Source organism: Dendrobium catenatum, unplaced genomic scaffold, assembly GCF_001605985.2.
Source record: "Dendrobium catenatum unplaced genomic scaffold, ASM160598v2 fragScaff_scaffold_29, whole genome shotgun sequence".
Classification (NCBI taxonomy): domain Eukaryota; kingdom Viridiplantae; phylum Streptophyta; class Magnoliopsida; order Asparagales; family Orchidaceae; genus Dendrobium; species Dendrobium catenatum.
Window position 1 is genome coordinate 429168 of NW_021318491.1, and position 18539 is coordinate 447706.

Genomic DNA, 18539 nt, shown 5'->3' on the forward strand with positions numbered 1-18539 from the left:
TATTTCATGATTATATGAAGTGATTCAGCTAGGCCATTCATGAAATTACATAAAAAGAGAAAGGACTTATGGAAGGAACTATAATGAGAGAGGCATGGTTTATATAATAAATGGCATGCATAAAATCAGTTAAGTACATAGTTTGAGGCAAATCAATAAAGAAGTGTTAAGAGATTAACATATTAAAAGTACATTCTTCAAACTATTCTTCAAATGTTCCACTGATCTTTTTCAAACATGTTCTTTCATTATATCAAAGCATCTATGATAATGCATAAATAGTTTTAACTATAATAAATCATTATAAAGGTTGTATCTAGATGCTCTATCAATATCTTATTTGCTTATTTGATTAATAAATTGGTATTACTTCTAAGCAATTGAAGGAGCTATGATATGATTATTGGGAGATTTATTTCAAGGATGGAAAAATTATTAAGTTTATTTATGAATTATAATGAGAGAAAGAAGTAAAACACTCAATCATTTCTACTTCTATCACTCTATTTGAGTGTTGGATATTTGTGCATCGCTAAGACGAAAAATTTATTCACTCTATCGCCGTGAATATTTTAGCCCGCAACAAGGATAGTATGAGTGATAGGAATAAAATATAAGAGTGATATATCTGATATTAAAATTATCTATAAATAATAGATATGAAATATTAAAAAATTTTATATTAAATTTATAAATAATATGATGTGAAATGATATATATTCAAATTCCCCTTAAAATTTTTATTATTACTCTGCTCATCAAAAACTGAGATATCCTAAATCGTCCCAAAAAACCCTAGAAAGGAGTATAGCATGCCCTTCCTCTTCGTCCTTCATCGCCTTCGCTTAATCTTCCCCCGTTCCCGCACTTTCCACACTCCCTCCTCGACGCCGCCGATCAAGTTCGATAACGACACCATTCTTGCCACGCTATCGTCCTACTCCAACGACTGGAACCGTGCCCTCGAATTCTTCCACTGGCTATCTTCCACCCCTGGCTTCTCCCACTCGTCCGCTACTCTTACCGCCACTGTCGACATCCTTGGCAAGCACTTTGAGTTCGACCGTGCATGGTCCCTCCTTTCCTCCTTCCCCTCCCTACCCGATCGCTCCACCTTCCGCTCCCTCTTCAACCGCCTCGCCGCCGCTCGCCTCGTTTCAGACGCTCTCCTCGCCCTCGATCGGTCCGCCGCATTCGGTCTCCGTGACCGCCAAACCTTCCTCCAACTCATCGACGCCCTCTGTGCCCACCGCCTTACGCCCGAGGCTTACGACCTTTGCTTCAAAAATCCCCCCTTTTCTGTTAACTGTGACACCAAGGCTCACAACCTCCTCCTTCAAGGATGGCTCAAGATGAACTGGTGGGGCCAATGTCGGCGCTTTTGGGAGGATATGGACTCTCGTAGAGTTGAGAAGGACCTCCACTCCTATACCATCTACATGGACGTTGTCTCCAAGTCAGGGAAGCCCTGGAAAGCGATTAAACTCTATAAAGAGATGAAGAACAAAGGCATTTCGCCGGATGCTGTTGCTTATAATACTGTAATCCAGGCTGCAGGCCATTGCGATGGTGCCGAAAGAGCTATTAGGTTGTACAGGGAGATGCTGGACTCTGGTTGCAAACCAACTATCGCAACGTTCAATACCATTGTGAATTTGCTCTGTAGTGAAGGGAGAGTGAACGAAGGGTATAGGTTTCTTGGTGAGATGAAGAAGATGGGTTTCGAGGCAGATGTAATTACATACCATTGCTTTTTCCGGCATTCAAGCAGACCACAAGAAATTTTGTGGCTTTTTGAAAGGATGTTGGCCACTGGCTGTCGGCCACGAATGGATACTTATGTAATGTTGATGAAGAAGTTTGGAAGGTGGGGTTTTTTGAGGCCAGTATTTAAGGTCTGGAAAGTGATGGAGGAGCATGGATGTAGTCCTGATGCGTTTGCGTATAATGTCTTCATAGATGCATTGTTACAGAAAGGAATGGTAGAGATGGCAAGGAAATATGATCAGGAAATGTTGTCAAAAGGGCTTTCCCCGAAGTTAAGGAAGGAGTTTGAGACCAAGTTGGTTAGTGGGCTATCTGAAGATGAAGATAATAACATAAATTCAGTAAATGCTGCTAATTATGAACAAGTAATGCCTGGGTGATGGCAAGTGAGATAGCTTTCGAATGGATTTGCAGTATCAATTCTTTAAAGCGTATAGGAACATAGTCGAAAGAGCAACACCTGGAGTTGAAATGATGGATTGATATTTTATGCATCAAGCTGAACTGCAGGTTATAGATGATTAATGAAAGGAGAAGTGGTAATGACTCTTCATCTTAGCTTGCCTGCAAAGCTGATGCTTGCATAAATGATTTTCCCAAGTTAAATAAATTAGTGACATGGAAGAGAAGAAGTTTTAATTTGCTGTAACATTACAATGTTATTTATTTGACCTATTGGAGAATGCTGACTTCCAAGCGGCTTTTCTTTGTGGGAACTATACGACATGTAAGAGAAGAATTATACAAACTAAAGTATGCCGTTTTATTTTCTCAAGTATCTAGCAGCATCTTTAGAGATTAGTGCTCAGATTTGGAGTTTGGCGTTTCTTCCTGGTTTTCAAATCAGATCATTTCTTTTCCGAGCAAAGCAAGTTGATCGCAAGAACAACCAGGCTTTTACAAGTATGACATCTCTCTCTCTCTCTCCAACTCCAAACTTTGTGGATTGTATTTATTATGCTTAGCCTGAATAAAAAAAGGTTGATTGTTGGCTATAATAATGGAAGGATTTTATAGACCGAGTTTTTTTTTTTTTTTTGAGGACCGAGTTATTTGGAATTGGCATTTGAGCAAGAACTGGTGACACTATAATACCACTTTCAACTTCCTATTGCAATCACACACACACACATTTTTCCGGTGGAGTTGTTGGTGTTGTTGGCATGTTAAGGAATGATTTGGCACTATAATACAACTTTCAGCTTCCTATTGCAATCAGGCATGCAATTCTTTTTAACCCAACATCTTTGGATGTTTCTTTTTCATCTTCTTCTTTCCGGAAATGAAATATTCATTTTTCCTATCTTATTACTTATAGTTGGGTTAAATCATATTCTTTCTTTTGAGGAGTGCCTTAGTACTAGCAAAAATGGGATTGTGATTAAGTTCATGGACTTTGGTATGCATTTACTAATTGTTAATCTAATATGAATCCTAAATCTTTCTTACCTAAGCTTTTGATTTGCATCGATGGTTTTCTTATGGTTGACCCTTTGAGTTCAATTTGGCTCATTTATTTTGATGAAAACAAACTCATATTGGTGAACATACTTGTGATTTTGTTTGTGACAGGCTAATGGCAAAAGAACCACAAGAGAACTTATTAGTATTGCAGAATTATAATTCAGCTTTATAAAAATATGCCTGAAATGTGGAGCACAGAAGTTCGAAGCTTGAAGATACAGTATAGGACATTTATTTGTAATTTGTGTTTATGTAATTTTATGGAAATTAGGCCATTTGTCTCCAGAGTGTACGAACATATCAAAATTACTTTGGAAATCATTGCATATGTTCAATTAGGAATTAGGTGGCTGATTTCCTTGTTTTCTAATGGATATATCGACTCTTGGTTAAATATGGGGATCAAGGTACTGCAAATTATTTACTCATTTATGGACTCTCAAATCTAATATACAGTCCGCCGTTCTAGCTGTGAAATAGTTACTGAAAGTGCTTTCATTAGCAAATTCTTTGATTTATCTACAGTGTACATTTTCATCTTCTTGATCTTGCATGTGTCATCTTTTGTTTAGTTCACTCCATTGAGATTAAGAGATGCAGGACTAAAATATTTTTTAAATGGATGTGTTAAGAATTGCACGATTTCTTGAATTAGCAAATAAGATTAAAATTGTTAGCAATCAAAAACGACAATAGAAAACAAAAGAGGGGTGCCTATGTTTAGGCTAAGCCACTTGCCAAACACTTGGAGAATAAAAAAATGTTAGAAATTCAACAACATGCAAAGTAAATAGCTTTCAACAAAATCCCTAATATAACAATAAGATTAGAAGCATAGAAAGTGCACTCGATGCTACGTTTACTAAGTTTTCGTAACGGCGAAACAAAATCCTACGTTTACTAAGCTTAGGCATAAGGCGAAACTCGGCTCCTTGTGATTCGTCATCACCTATAAGATTAGGTGATTATGAAGGTAATTGAAAAGGGGGAGAAGTTCACATTTGTCACGGTCCGGAATTTAGTAGTTGAGGTGTTGAAGAAGTCTGTCGTAGCTTCCCTTGAAGGTCAATTAAGAGAAAGAGGTTTCTCTAATGTTGAAGTGTTGCACACGCTTGTTAGTACTTTTTCTTGAAGGCTCCTATTGAAAGAGACGAGCTTTGCTTGAAAACTCCCATAGCGGAAGAGGAAGAAGTGGCCGACCATGGACGGGAGAGGATTGGGGAAATTAGGTTTAGGTGGGGGGAAATTAGGTTTAGGTGGAGGGAAATTACAATTCAAACACCTCCTAATCCTCTTGATTGAGAATAATTAAAGGAAGTGAGAGAAGAGGGGGGGGGGGGGGGGGGGGGGGGGGGGGGGGGCATGAAGGAAGGGACGTTGTTAATCGATTTCCAATTGGAGAAGTTCTCTAATGGAAATAAATTAGATAGTTGGGGCTAGGGAGGAATTAGGCCAAAGGGAGGTGGGGAAATTTGAATTGCTTCCAAAAAGGGGAATTAGGAAATAATTTCCTAATCCCACTTTATAGGGGCCGGCGGCAATCAAAACTTGGAGAGGATTGATGGGATAGATTTGTAGCTTCTTAATTTGGGTATTGAAATTAGGAAAGGTTTTAATTAAATCCTATTTGAATTTCAAATTCAAATTGAATTTAATTTAGGAACTTTCCTAAAATAGGTTTCTTAAATAAGGAAAGAAATTTTCAAATTCAAATTGCTTTGAAATTTGAAATTAAATATTCCCAAATTAAGAGTAGATACTTATGGAAAGGATTCAAGGTGTGATTTGAATTTTGGAGGGAGGATGAGAGAAGAGGGGCCGGCGGTTTGGTGGGTTTGAAGGGATTTCGGTGGGGGGTGATGGGGATGAAGTTGGTCGGTGGTTTGGGTAGTGGGAGGAGTTTATGCGGTGGTGGTGGTGGGAAGTTGAGTGGCCGACGGCAAAGGCTTGGGAGAACCTTGGTCGGTGGCTAGGAGATGGAAGAAGGACTAATGATAAAAAAAAAAGATAATGAACCACGAACTCGGCCGTCTCCAAGGTTGGTGGGTGATCCGATCTCCCTCTCCTAGGGATTTCTCTCTCAAACGCTATTACGATCTTACAAAGAAATCAAAGGGGAAGAAAATTCTTCATTCATTTATTCATTAACTTTCAAAGAGAAACATATGGGCTATAAATAGCCTAGTACATAGGACTCAAAATAAGAAATACGACAATGCCCTCAGGACTTACATACGACATGCATTAAGGGGTAAAAACGAGAAAAACAAATACAACATAGATAACAAGAGATAAATAACATAATAAAAGCAAATACTTGAAATGACTTAAGAATACATCGACTCGATCGTGGCCGTAGATCGACGGCCACGCCTCTGATACACTTTTCATGCTCTGATGTCCCCATCATTAAGTGTTGCATTAAACGCATAATAATGTGTTATTTATTATGCATTCCGCTTGTACTTGGCTAAGTTTTGTTTGAAGTCTTGGGATCCTTTGAATTTTGTATGGGTTTTTCTTGTCCTTTGTAAGAAAAAGAGAGTGTGATTGTTTGAAAAGGGAGGGGAATCCAATGGTTACTGTACAATATTTGTGACATCTTCAATTCAATGCATCTCTTTTGAATATTATTTTTTGATTGTAAAATGCATCGTATTTTTTGGTAAATTATGTTTTACATAAGTGGCTGATCGAACGTATTCTCCTAAAGTTTATTTATTATTTCCTGTTTCTCACATTGTTAGGACAATGAATCTCTTATTACTGGATGTTTTTCTTGTGGTTTTAAATGAAATGAAGACTATGCACAATAGTATATGAATTAGATATGTATTGTAACCAACGTAATAATTATCCGAGTAATGAATGTCAATTCCTAACATTATGGCTTCATTTGGGACGACTTTTTTACAGTTTTCTATTACAAAAATTTTAATTTTTATATTAAAAAATTACTTCAAGAAGCAATAAAAAAGCCGTCCCAAACGAAGCCTAAATCTACTCATATACTATAAATTTTCAGTTCATCTATGGAATAAACAACTCTAAAAATATAATGGTATTTTCTCTTGCAGGCAGCATAGTTTGAATGACATGTTACACTCTTTGAATCTTTTGCAATGTCATTTTCGCCCTAAACAAAATCATAATGTATGTTTTTTTTTTAGATATGGATATATTAGTTGAGCTAGCCTTATATCAAACCTAAGTTATATACTATTGAATCACTTTAAATTTTCATGTCTATGCTCTTTGATTATTATATATTTTTTTGCTTGCTTGAAGAGTACCTAGGTGTAGTTCTTTGTTTAATATATGAACAAATGTTTGAACTCCTCTTGTCTTGGGAGACTAAATTTTAATCATTCACATTGTTTAAGTGTATTATGCGGGAAAGTCAATTACGTCTTTATTATACGTGCCCAGTCGTCCTCCATTTTATTACCTAATGAAAGATAAAACAGGTCATCTAATATCTTGAACGGACAAGTTGAAAATATCACTTTGAAAATCTCATGCCGCAAATGTAAATGTGGTGATGAAACAACTTTGTAAAGATTTATTGATGAAATTCAGGATTGCCTGCAAAGAAAAAAAAAAGGTAATGCATCACTGTAGTACATTAAAATGTTCATTTCTGCTAGGGTTATTTCTTGCAAATAATTTATTAAATGGAAGTTTATGGAGATCACATTGGCTCCAGGAATTCCGAATAAACATTCATGGATGAACTGCAGTGATGATGAGCACACAACAACACAAGAATATAATATCAACATACTGCTCACATTAATTAGATTTTGAGTTCATTGTATTCATGTCAATGAGGTGGTCCTTATGGCAGGGATTTTACATTGTTTGAGCTCATTTGCCTTTAACCAGATTCCTGGCTAAAATTGAATTTTAATTTGGCACCTTGAATTGCTTAAAACTTTTGTGCTTAAAAAACCACTCTTTATCAAATAAGAGGAGGATAACAAGAAAAGTGTCTTCTAACATTCAATGCTCCATCTTCCTGAAAATTGCCCACGACAAATGTATAATGATCTCGTGAAAGCACCTCTATGAACATACTTGGAGGATTCCCCAACACCAAAAGTGGATTTAGCTATTTATTTAATATTGTGGACGAGTTCAATAATATAGCTTCGCCTAGTTCCTTGGAGGAAGACCATACTCGGAGAAGCTGTCAAATTATTCTTTCAATGTCTAGAAGCACTTTGATCTACCCACCTCCATCTGCTCTATCAGAGAAAATTAATTCCTTGCTCAATTTTAGAGAGCACTGTGGACTATAATGGACACTAAACTCAAAAGGGAAGATGACAAAATGTTTTAAGCCCATTTGATTTTGAGTTTTCTATTGAACTGGATGAAGGAAGCATTGGAAAAAAAAAAAAAAAGAGAAAGAAATGAAGAAATGTTCTTGGAGAGCATTCAAAATGATACACCAAGAGGTAGAGAGAATTTGCAAAGGTCCCAGGAGAACTACAAATATCATAATAGCAAGCAAATCACTCTAGTCACTTGTTAGGAAGGCGAATTGATGTGGCTTCATCTTGGTAAAGACGGAAGAAAAGATAATGACAAAAGCTGCAGCTCATCATATACAAGTTATTCAAAGTGCTACAAAGAATTGGAGAAATTGTTTATAGGATAGATCTTCCCAGCTATATACACATGGATTATGCGACAAATGTGGAGCATTTAAAATTTATTTGAACACGACTGTTATTTTTGAAATAGAGAACATAAATCCAAATACAAGAGAGGTTGCTGCAAGAATATTGCATTACAAAGAGAGAGAATACCACCACCAGGAGGAGAATCAATGAATCTTTCAAGTACTAAGGGCAATTAATTAAGCAGAATGGAATGAAGGAATTCTCCCATCTACAACTATTTGCAGAAGCAAATTGAAGTATAGGAAGGAGTCATTATCTAGGTGGCTCCATCAAAATTCTAAAATTTAAGAATATTTCCAAAACATTCTAGAAGCTTCCAAAGATTTCCAAATGATTGCCAAAAGCTTTCCATGATATCCAAATGATATTTCATGGAATAAGAATCAAATTTCAAAGACAGCCAACCAAGCATTTGAAGGTTCAAATTGAATGGAGGCATGATTTGTAAAAGAAAGAAAGTCTAAGCTAAAGCAGCGTCCTAGTACAAAATTAAAATTTTTTGTACTAAAAGCTATTTTAAGCAGAAAAAAAATCATCCCAAACGAAGCCTAAGAATGCAACAAGTGAAAAAAATCCTTCATCTACATTACTAAAAAACCAAACACCAGAAAAAATAAGATCGATTAATTCATTAGAAACAATCAAGTTTAAAATAAGATCCAACCATAGTTCAATCAAAATGAGAGATAAAAATGAATAATGTAAAATAAGTATTACACTGACCTTTGACTAGCCTAATCAATAATAGTATTATGTTGGAAGCTTCAAAGATACTAATACTGACCAGCTTCCGGAACAACTTACTAAATGTTAGTCGTAAAGTCTCTTTTGAATGTCTCATGCAACAGAACTCAGCATCCTGTGATTTTTGAGCTCCATAGAAAAATTTATGAGAAAAGAAATCAATCATGATTTGTACAAAATCAAGTTTTACTCCCTATGAATATAGTGCTTTTAGTCCTATAAACAGTTAGAGAAGAATCATTCAAACAGGTATTCTCGTTTGCAATGTTCTTCGGGAGTATTTAAACCGATGCCTCTTCCTCAATAGCCTCTTATCCCTGATTCCATCATAAAGAAGTTCATAGGCAAAATAGGCAATATGACCTTTTCTCAACAACTCTTCTAGAAGTATCTTGGGAGCTGCAATTTCCTTTTTATCAGGACTAAGAATGGTGTGCACAACCTCTGGAACTACTCCATGAGTAACCATTAGATGAATAATTCCGACAGCTTCTTGTACTCTATCTTTTGAACAAAGGCAATTCATCACTCGCCCAAATGTCATCATTGATGGAAATAATCCGTTACTAATAGCTTCCATCAGGAGTTCATTTGCACGGTCAGCATTTCCAATCTTGCAGAAACCAGTAATCATGACACGAAAAGTAAATGCATCCTGAGAAATTCCCTTGCCAATCATCTCTAATAAAATTTTCTCTGCCATGTCCAAGTTGAGCTTCTCACAGAATGCAGAAATCATTACCTTGTAGGTATCCAATGTAGCAACACAATTCTCTTTTTCCATTTTCCTAAATATTTCATAAGCTCCATCAACATCATTATTCTGGAAGAAGCCATATATTAATGTGTTAAAACTAACAACATCTGCTCTTAACCCATCTTTTGCCACCATTTTAAGCATATCAACAGCCTCCTTTATCCGCCGAACCTTGCAAAGGCTCTCTATTAATATATTATAGGTGATAATGTTAGGTTGACAACCCCTTGAAGGCATTTCTTTGAATGTCTCAAACACGTCGTTGGTATTTCCAGCCTTGCAAAGTCCATTCAATAAAGAATTATAGGTAATTATATCGGGTTCTATGCCAAAACTCCACATCCTATCGACTATTTCCAATGCTCTTTCCACATTCAATCTCTTGCAGTAACCATCCACCAATGTGTTGAAGGTAAAAATATTAGGCAAGAAACCTTTTGCAATAGCATTATTCATGACACTATTGGCAAGGGACACATTTCCCATCTTACACAAATTGCTGATTATGATATTGTAAGTCCAAGAATCAGGATTGCAACCATTTCCTATCATTTCATTCATTAGATCCAAAGCTTGCAAAATAAGTCCTTGCCGAGAAAGCCCTTTGATCAGCGAGTTATACAAAACAACATCAGGTATCAAGCCTTTGGCCAAAGCCTCATTGAACAGTTCTGTTGCCCGATTTATATCACCTTCCTCGCATAAACCATTGATCAATGAGCAATATGTCACACGATCAGGCACAAACCCTTTGAAAATTGCATCCTTCAGATGATGACATGCATTTTGCACCCGGCCCAATTTGCAATAACCATCAATTATTGTGTTGTAGGTAAAGTCATCTGGAAAGCATCCTCTCTTTACCATTTCATGAAGATAACTCTCAGCTTCATCAACCTTAGAGTTCTTGCACAGGCCACAGATAAGTGTATTATAAGTAATGACATCAGGGGTAAGATCCTTATCCAAGCACTCAAACAAACGTATAGCCTCCTTTAAATTGCATCCTCTAAAAAGGCCTTGAATTAGTATATTGTATGTATACAAATTAAGAAATACACCTCTCTTCATAACTTTAGCAAGAAGTCTGCTGCTCTCAAAGACATCACCTCTTCTACAAAGAACATGTATAAGCTTATTAAATGTAACTATGTGAGGACAAACACCTCTGCTAAGCATTTCATCAAACAGCCTGCATGCCTCGGATTGGTGGTTTTCTCCATACAGGCCAGAAATAACAGTGCAGTATGTGATTGCATTAACATCATAGCCTCTCTCTGGCAAGTTCCTAAGAAGCCTCAGGGCTGCGTGTGGCCTTCTTGTTCTACAAAATGATTTTATCCTTATTGTGAAGGTATAAACATCAGGGATGATTCTTTTTTCAAGCATCCTCAGATAAACTTTGTGAGCTTGATCATTGTATCCGTATTCAACCAAAATGTTCATGATTGTATTGTAAGATAAAACTGAAGGTTCGCAGCCAAAAAAATCCATTCTCTCAAAGGTATCAACAGCATCCTGAATCCTCCCCCTCCCCCCATACTTCTTCATCACACTGACATAAATTCCTTCAAGCAAAGAGTTCTCCACTTTCATTCTCATCTCTGAAATCACTCTATCCATCGCTTCAAACTCCCCGTGAAGACCAAGTTTTTCCAACATGCACTTGTAGGTGGAGAAAGTGTGCTCGAATCCATTGTCCTTCACGACAGAATTGAACATCTCTAGTGCCTTCAGAGGATTTTTCTGGTATCTTATAACAGCAATCACATGCTTCGGAAGTAATGTGTGGCTCATTAGCCGCTTCAAGCAGTCATCTGATTCCGCTCCTGCAAATTATCAGCTGTCTAAAAAACTGCTACTCTCGACCGAATTGAGAAGATCATAAGAAAATCAAATAAAAGTCTACAAACCCGGAAGAATAATCATCTCGGATAGAAATATTGAACAAGAAATTTATAATCGATAATAATTTGTAAAGAACCTAAGAAGAATGAAAATCTATGCAAAATACACAAAAAGATGTAATGATTTATTAAGTTACACAAGTACAAATCAAAGTCGAATATAAATTTTGATGGACCGGCTGAGCCTATGGCCCCACTAAGATGGGCGGTGGCCAAGAAGAGCAAAGTGGATTTATTTTACTTTAATTACTTACCATATAAAATCAAATTTGAGAGGGATTTAGGAAGTTTTATTTAGGGAAAGTTGGATGATTTAATTGGGAGGGAATTGTGAAGGTTTATTTAGGGAAAGATAGTTGATTTGATTGGGAGAAAATTATGAAGGTTTATTTAAGGAAATATTGAAGATTTGAATTCAGATTTGGGAGAAAATTATGAAAAGTTTATTTAGGGAAAGAGGGTTGATTTGATATCCGATTTGGGAGGGAAGTAAGGATGTTTATATTAGGGTTAATTTGATTGTTTTATTTTCATTATGTGATTGTGTTTGCTGCAATTTTTTTTTTCTTTGTTCCTAGCGGCATTTAGAATTTGTGGAGAGCTGATCTACTTCTCGAATAGTAGATCAACTTGTATCTTTGTTTGTTGTGCTGAAATAACAATTTTTCTTGCTGATTTTTGCTGCATTTTCTTTTCATTCTTACTATTTTTGTAGTGTAAAGGACAAATTCTATGAAATTGGTATCAAAGCACCTTTTTTGGAATCTTTGGTGGCTAAGAAAGTTGATGCATAGGATGAGAGTCTTGATGGGGAAGTTAGAAATCTGAAATCTGCATTCGGAGAGCAAATTTCAGAAATTGAGGGCATACTTTTGAATTTGTAAGATATGATGAAAAGTATGTTAGAGTTTCAAGCCAAGATGACATCATTGGAGGCAAGGGCACTGTTGACTGCACAAGGAAGTGAGGGAAACCTTAATATAAGGACGAGAAGTCAGGATAGGGATGTGAAAATTTTGAGGGAAGAAAATGAGATGCCACCTTTGGAGCCACTTCCAAGGAGGGGAAACGATGAAGAATTGAGATTTTTGGTAGAGCTATAAAGTTTGGAAGGAGAAGAAGATTGGGAGAAGATAGAAGCATCAGACATGGTTCAACCACTGCTACAACATTATCTCGAGGTGTTCAAGTCGATTCAGGGGTTGCCACCTCTGCGGAAATACAAACATGCTATCATCTTGAAGGAAAGAGTCTAGCCTATCAATGTTCTTCCATATCGTTATCCTCAAATCCAGAAGAATGAGATCGAGAGGTTGATCAGGGAGATGCTGGAGGTATGGATGATTTGACCTAGTGTTAGTCAAGTGTAATTAGTCAAGTGCTTCAGTAGCAATTTTTTTCTTTCTACCTAAGGACAATGTGGCTTTTTGGGACGGGAGGGAAGTATTGATGGACCGACTGAGTCTGTGAACCTCATTTGGGTGGGCAGAGGACAAGAAAAGCAAATGGGATTAATTCTACTTTAATTATTTACCATAGAAAATTGAAATTGGGAAGGAATTATGAAGGTTTATTTAGAGAAAGTTGAATGATTTAATTGGGAGGAATTAAGAAATTTTATTTAGGAAAAGATGGTTGATTTGATTGGGAGTGAATTCAGAAGATTTGTTTCGGGAAAGAGAGATGATTTGAATTCAGATTTGAAAGAAAATTAAGAAATGTTTATTTAGAGAAAGAGGAAAGAGGGCTGATTTGAGTTCACATTTGAGAGCAAAGTAGGAAGATTTATATTATGGTTAATTAGGTTGCATTATTTTTAGTATGTGATTGTGTTTTGCTATAATTTTTCTTTAGAGTTGTTCCTAGTAGCGCTTAGGGTTTGTGGAAAGTCGATCTACCTCTCGAATAGTAAATAAACCTATATCTTGGTTTGTTGTGCTGAAATAACAAATTTTCTCACTGATTTATGTGTGTTTTCTCGTCGTTCTTGCTATTTTCTATGTATAGAGGATAAATTCCTATCAAAATTCCATTATAGTATATTTAATATTAATTATAATTTTATGTAGCACTTTCTACAATGTAGCCCTTTCTACAAACCCTGCATTTTTATGTTTCTTTGCATCAATGCTAAAGACATGCTCTACATAATGACTAATCATGGGTGGGGACTAAAACCTAGGTTGAGAATTTGTAAGTCAATAACCAGTTGGTCAACTTTTTATATTGCATAAGTTGAACAACTTTTGGTTGTTAGGGTTATTTTGGTTTATTCAAACTCGCCTAAGATGAGGAGTCAGTCAACTCCAAAATCAATAAAACAAAGCTATTCATTCACATTCATTTATTGATAACTACTTGTCTCATGCATGCAAGTTCCCCAAGTGTTACTTAGGAGTAAATCAGTGTTTAGCTAGGCAAGTTCATTATTCATTCTCGAAAAATAGTAAGGGTTACTTGAGCATTTGTGTGTAAGGGGGCAAATTCTCTTAGTGTTACATTTGATTTATATCATTACTACTTGTACATTTCTTTAATAGTAGATTCACTCATATAAAAAATTAATCAACATCTGAGCTTGAAAGAAGAGATTTTTTTTAATTACGATTATTTTACATAGATAATTGAGTACAGAGATTTCATTCAAGGGTAATAAATCTTCATATCATAAGTGCTCGAAGTCCTCAGCACCTCTACAGGCACAAACTAAAGTTTTTGTTGTTGTTGTTGGTGATGATAGTGTTTATTTTTCTGGTGATGGGTATATGATGAACCAACAATAAATATATATGTATAAATAAATGAAAAATATAAGTGGACATAAATTGAAAACAATAAATGACTGGTACGTCATTTTGAGGTATGATGATATATGGTGTGGTAATTCATAAAAACAATATGTTATTTGGATGAACTCGTTGCAAGTATAAAAAGACATAATCGGTCTGGTCACGCGATCGTGTGCGATGCTGTTGGCGTGAGAATAAGGCAGCTGCTCAGTTCACACTCGGGAGGAAGAAGTCGGGCTCGGCTTCAGTTTGTTTGCGCAAAAATTACGACTTAGCTGGACCGAACCGGTCAGGTTATTACATATACTTTATGAATATACAGGTAATCAAACTTTATTATATCAACGCCAATAAACAATTAACTAAAACAAAGCAGTCTTAATAACCAAGTTCGAACTTAACAAGTCATAAACACTGATGTGAACAAAGATGAACTTAACCCACTAGTAATTTTTAAGCAGGAAATTAGGGAATGCAAAATTTGAAGAACGAACAAAAATTAAATTGTCTACTCATAATCAATGCTATTAAAATTCAGGCTTATTTAAGAAATCAAACCAATTTGGGAAAAAGAAACATCATATACCCGTGACATTCACTTAGCTTGCAATCAACTATCAATATGTGTTCTAACTACAATGACAATGAGAAAAGCTAATCATAACTTAATGCTAATAGATTTAAATAACAATTGTTGAAGAACACGGTCACAACATCGAGAAAGAAAAATCAGGAAGAAATAATAACTGAAGTATAAATGTGCCATAGTATCTTGTAAATGAATCCTTGTCATTTGCTGATTGCAAAGTAGCATTCCAGAACTTAGTGACAAGTAAGAGTTATGCAGATAAGGAGGCTGAGATGCACCCTGTAGTATCAATTCATTAATCTCTTAAATGATACAAAAAAGAAACATCCAAGCACAATTAGTTAGTTTGATAACACTCAAGGCCATCCTTCTATACAGACATGACTTGCAGTTCATGAAGGAAGCCTAAGTAGATTAATGCTACTTAAAAACCCAAAGGAAAAAAAAAAATACATAATATTCATATCAAAAACATGCCCCGAGAAATCGCTAGCTTCAAGCACTATCGCGAGAAAATTTCACATTGTGCTATAAATTTAGAATAACTTGCCGCACTCAAATCCACATGCGAATGTGAGAAATGTACAACATAGCACCATAAATAAAATGCAAAAAAAAAAACAACAAACCCTATAAAAAATCGTTACATCTTTCAGCGGCGAGATATCAGGGAGTGGGCGTGGTGAGAGATTAGGCAGCCCGCAGCGTTGAGACATCAAGTAGCTTGTCGCGGCGAGGGATCAGAGAGCTCGAGGTTGTGAGAGTTGAGAAACCTTGCACTAGCGAGGAATCGGACTGCTCGTTAGACTCGCGGCAGCAAGAGAGGCAGACAAGAAGCGCGCGCATCTTCCTCCGACGTGTTCGCTGCACAAGCACGGCTCTCAATTTTCGCTTCAAACTTGAATCGGGCTGCACGGAACTCTTAGAGGGTAAGTCGGTTTATAATAATTTATTTATGATACGATAATATTTAAAAATCTGCTTATGAAAATAATAATATTTGCAATAGTAGATTAAAATATTTAATATCTTAATTATATATAAAAAGAAGGTTGTAGGAAAACATCAAATTTTGTACATTAAACATTTATGAAGTAAAAAAAATCACAACATTTTGATTACATAGTTGAAATAATTCTAATAATATATATTATTTATTATAATTATGTATTTCTTTTCTAAATATTGAAAGTTAGAGGTGCTTTAAGGCATTAGAGATATTTTTATGAGAGATTTTATAGTCTAGCTTATCATTCCTCTTCGAGGAGAGTAAACTGCATTAATAACATGAAGCCAAGTTACTATTGACAAGGTACATCAGTTATATTGGCAATAGTGTACATCAATATTATATGCCACTACGTCGGCTTTGATGTTAACATTGTTCATCAGCCTTATAGATAAAATTAGTTACTTTAGGACATATGTTAATAATACTATTTAATGAAGTACATTAAATGCATGATTGTAATGCCATTTCCCTATGGGCTCCCTTTGTTGGGGATCAATGATGAAGTAAAAGAGTAGGCTTGGCTGCATGCTAAATAAGAACCATAGGAACCTATAATTGATCTATTTCAAGAGAAATTTATCTTAAAAAAACTACCAATAAATACAAATCTTTTGACCATCATAGCTCACCTATGGTCATATTACCATCGTTGCACTCCTATAGTTCTTCGACTACAATTACATGTCTATGACCTTCTAACTATCATCGCACATATATAATCCTCCAACTAATATCCTATAATTATGGTCCTCTAATCACTGTCATTCGACTATAGTCCTTTGACTATCATTACCTAACTACGATCCTCTAATCACCATCACTTGATTACAATCATCTGACCAACATCTTCCAACTAGGGTCACTTGAGCTACATCGCGCCACTATGGTTACCCGTACACTACTGCCCAACTACAACCCTGCTACCACCATCCCCCGATTATGGTCCTTCAACCCCCATCACTTGGCAATGGTCCTCTAACCACCCTAGCCCAACTACAGTTCTTAGACCACCATAGCCTGACTAATGTCCTATGACCAACATTACCTAACCATGATATCCTAAACATTGTCAGACTACTATAGTCTCTTGGCCATTCTCACTTGTGTATATTGACACCCATCCACTTTGTCATTTGACATCACTAAAAAATATCGACGCACGTCATCGTCTATAAAGTTGATGCACATTATCAATACTAGCACGGAAGCTCGTTGAACTTTTTCCTGTCTTCACTAATAACGTTAATGCAAGTAGACATTTGTAAAGTTGATGCACGTTGTCATAAAAAGGCTGATACTTACCGGCTTCATTGCTACCAATCATAACACATGAATTGCCTATAAAGTCGATACAAACCGTCGGCACTAACTTTGCCCGATGTCAATATAAAAATTAATGTCAGATTATTGGTCTCTTATCTCCTCCCTTCAAAGAAGAATGGCTTAGCAAACAATAAATAATTTTTTGAAGAAAACTTCTATGCCACAAAGCTCTTGTAACTTTCACCATGAAATATGTTTTCTATAATTTATGTGTACTATATTGTATATATAACTTCCTCACTTTTGGGGAAGATTATCATTTGTGATCGATGACAAATGCTAATGAAATCATTTTAACTTGACAAGACCCTATGATTTTTCCCTTTTTCAAATTTTCAACGTAAAACTCTTATTTTTCTCTTGCAACTCCTATTTTATCTATGCATGTAATGAATCTTCTTATAATGCTAAGACGTTAAATTCTATCTATCATCATGAATATTTTAACATGCATCAAAATTATCAGCCATGAACATTGATAATGTGATAAAGGAATCGGCACAAATCATATTAGTTGACATTTTATTGGAACTCTCCCACATAATGTGAAGAAGGCAAAGTAATCACACAATCAAGAAGGATATATTAATCATTCAGTTTCTCTTTGGTTGATTTATGCACATGCATTAAAATCATGCCAATATGAATTATGTGTGTCATTTAGCTGGGCATGATAAGGCTTTCGAAGGTTACACACATGTAAGCGACTCATGAAATGGGACAATATCTATTGGCATCTCACAATGGGAAATCTATATTTTTTCATATTCAAATAAAATTGTTCTGTCTAAACATTATAAATCTCATCTTTGCGCTCTAACTAATTAAGATAGGGGAGAAATCAGCCCCTTTTGACATAATGGGCAAAACTTTAAATAATTAATATTTTTAGAGAAAATTTACAAATAATTAGTAAGATAATACCACCAAAATTATAATAAATAATTAGTTAATCAAACCTAAGGGGGTAAGTTGACTTTTTTTTTGTTGAGGATTGGATGACCGTATATTAACTATGGACAAACTCCAAAAAGTTAAGTTCTTCTTATGACCAAAAAAAGGATGATGAGCATTTGATAAAAGCTTGTGTTTTGATGTTGCACCCCTACACTGTTTTTTACGTGAGAGAATATAGTTTAGCTCTTCTGAATCTATGGAGTTTGACGGCGGTTTGGTGGTCATGGGGCAAGCATTAGCTAACTTCTAGCAGCTCATTATCCCACCTCAATGGATGCTCATACATGGATTTTGAAAGACACCAATATTGTATTCCCATGTCGGAAATATTCGAATGGCTACTAAGAAGCCGACGAAGTTTCCAGCCAAACAAAGCCGATCTTCCATGGCACTCGGCCGGCAATGTCCGACTAGCTGTAGCTCACCATAATATTCTCATAGCGCTTATCCAGAGCACTTCCTGGGCATGATCCTGTTGTCTTCATGATTGTCATATATAAAGCAACAAGTTTCCAACTACCCATTAGAAGAATCCTTCACCT

General features: G+C 35.9%; 2 protein-coding genes across 3 annotated transcripts; one reads left to right on the forward strand and one right to left on the reverse strand.

Annotated features, from left to right (window-relative positions):
* The first annotated feature begins 765 nt into the window (after nucleotides 1–765).
* On the forward strand, nucleotides 766–3661 carry LOC110092444 (pentatricopeptide repeat-containing protein At1g80550, mitochondrial). Its single transcript, XM_020817003.2, has 2 exons — nucleotides 766–2670; nucleotides 3340–3661. Exon 1 carries the CDS (start codon nucleotides 813–815, stop codon nucleotides 2145–2147), a length of 1335 nt encoding a protein of 444 aa, XP_020672662.1. The 5' UTR covers nucleotides 766–812; the 3' UTR covers nucleotides 2148–2670; nucleotides 3340–3661.
* Nucleotides 3662–8585: 4924 nt separating this feature from the next.
* LOC110092431 (putative pentatricopeptide repeat-containing protein At1g74580) lies at nucleotides 8586–15625 on the reverse strand. 2 transcript variants are annotated; one of them, XM_020816984.2, is made up of 2 exons: nucleotides 15353–15625; nucleotides 8586–11249 (listed from the first exon to the last, which is right to left on the reverse strand). In XM_020816984.2, exon 2 carries the CDS (start codon nucleotides 11215–11217, stop codon nucleotides 8905–8907), a length of 2313 nt encoding a protein of 770 aa, XP_020672643.1. In that variant the 5' UTR covers nucleotides 11218–11249; nucleotides 15353–15625; the 3' UTR covers nucleotides 8586–8904. The 2 variants fall into 2 exon arrangements, with proteins under 2 accessions (XP_020672643.1, XP_020672642.1); XM_020816983.2 differs by having other exon boundaries at nucleotides 15335–15625.
* Between the last annotated feature and the right edge of the window lie 2914 nt (nucleotides 15626–18539).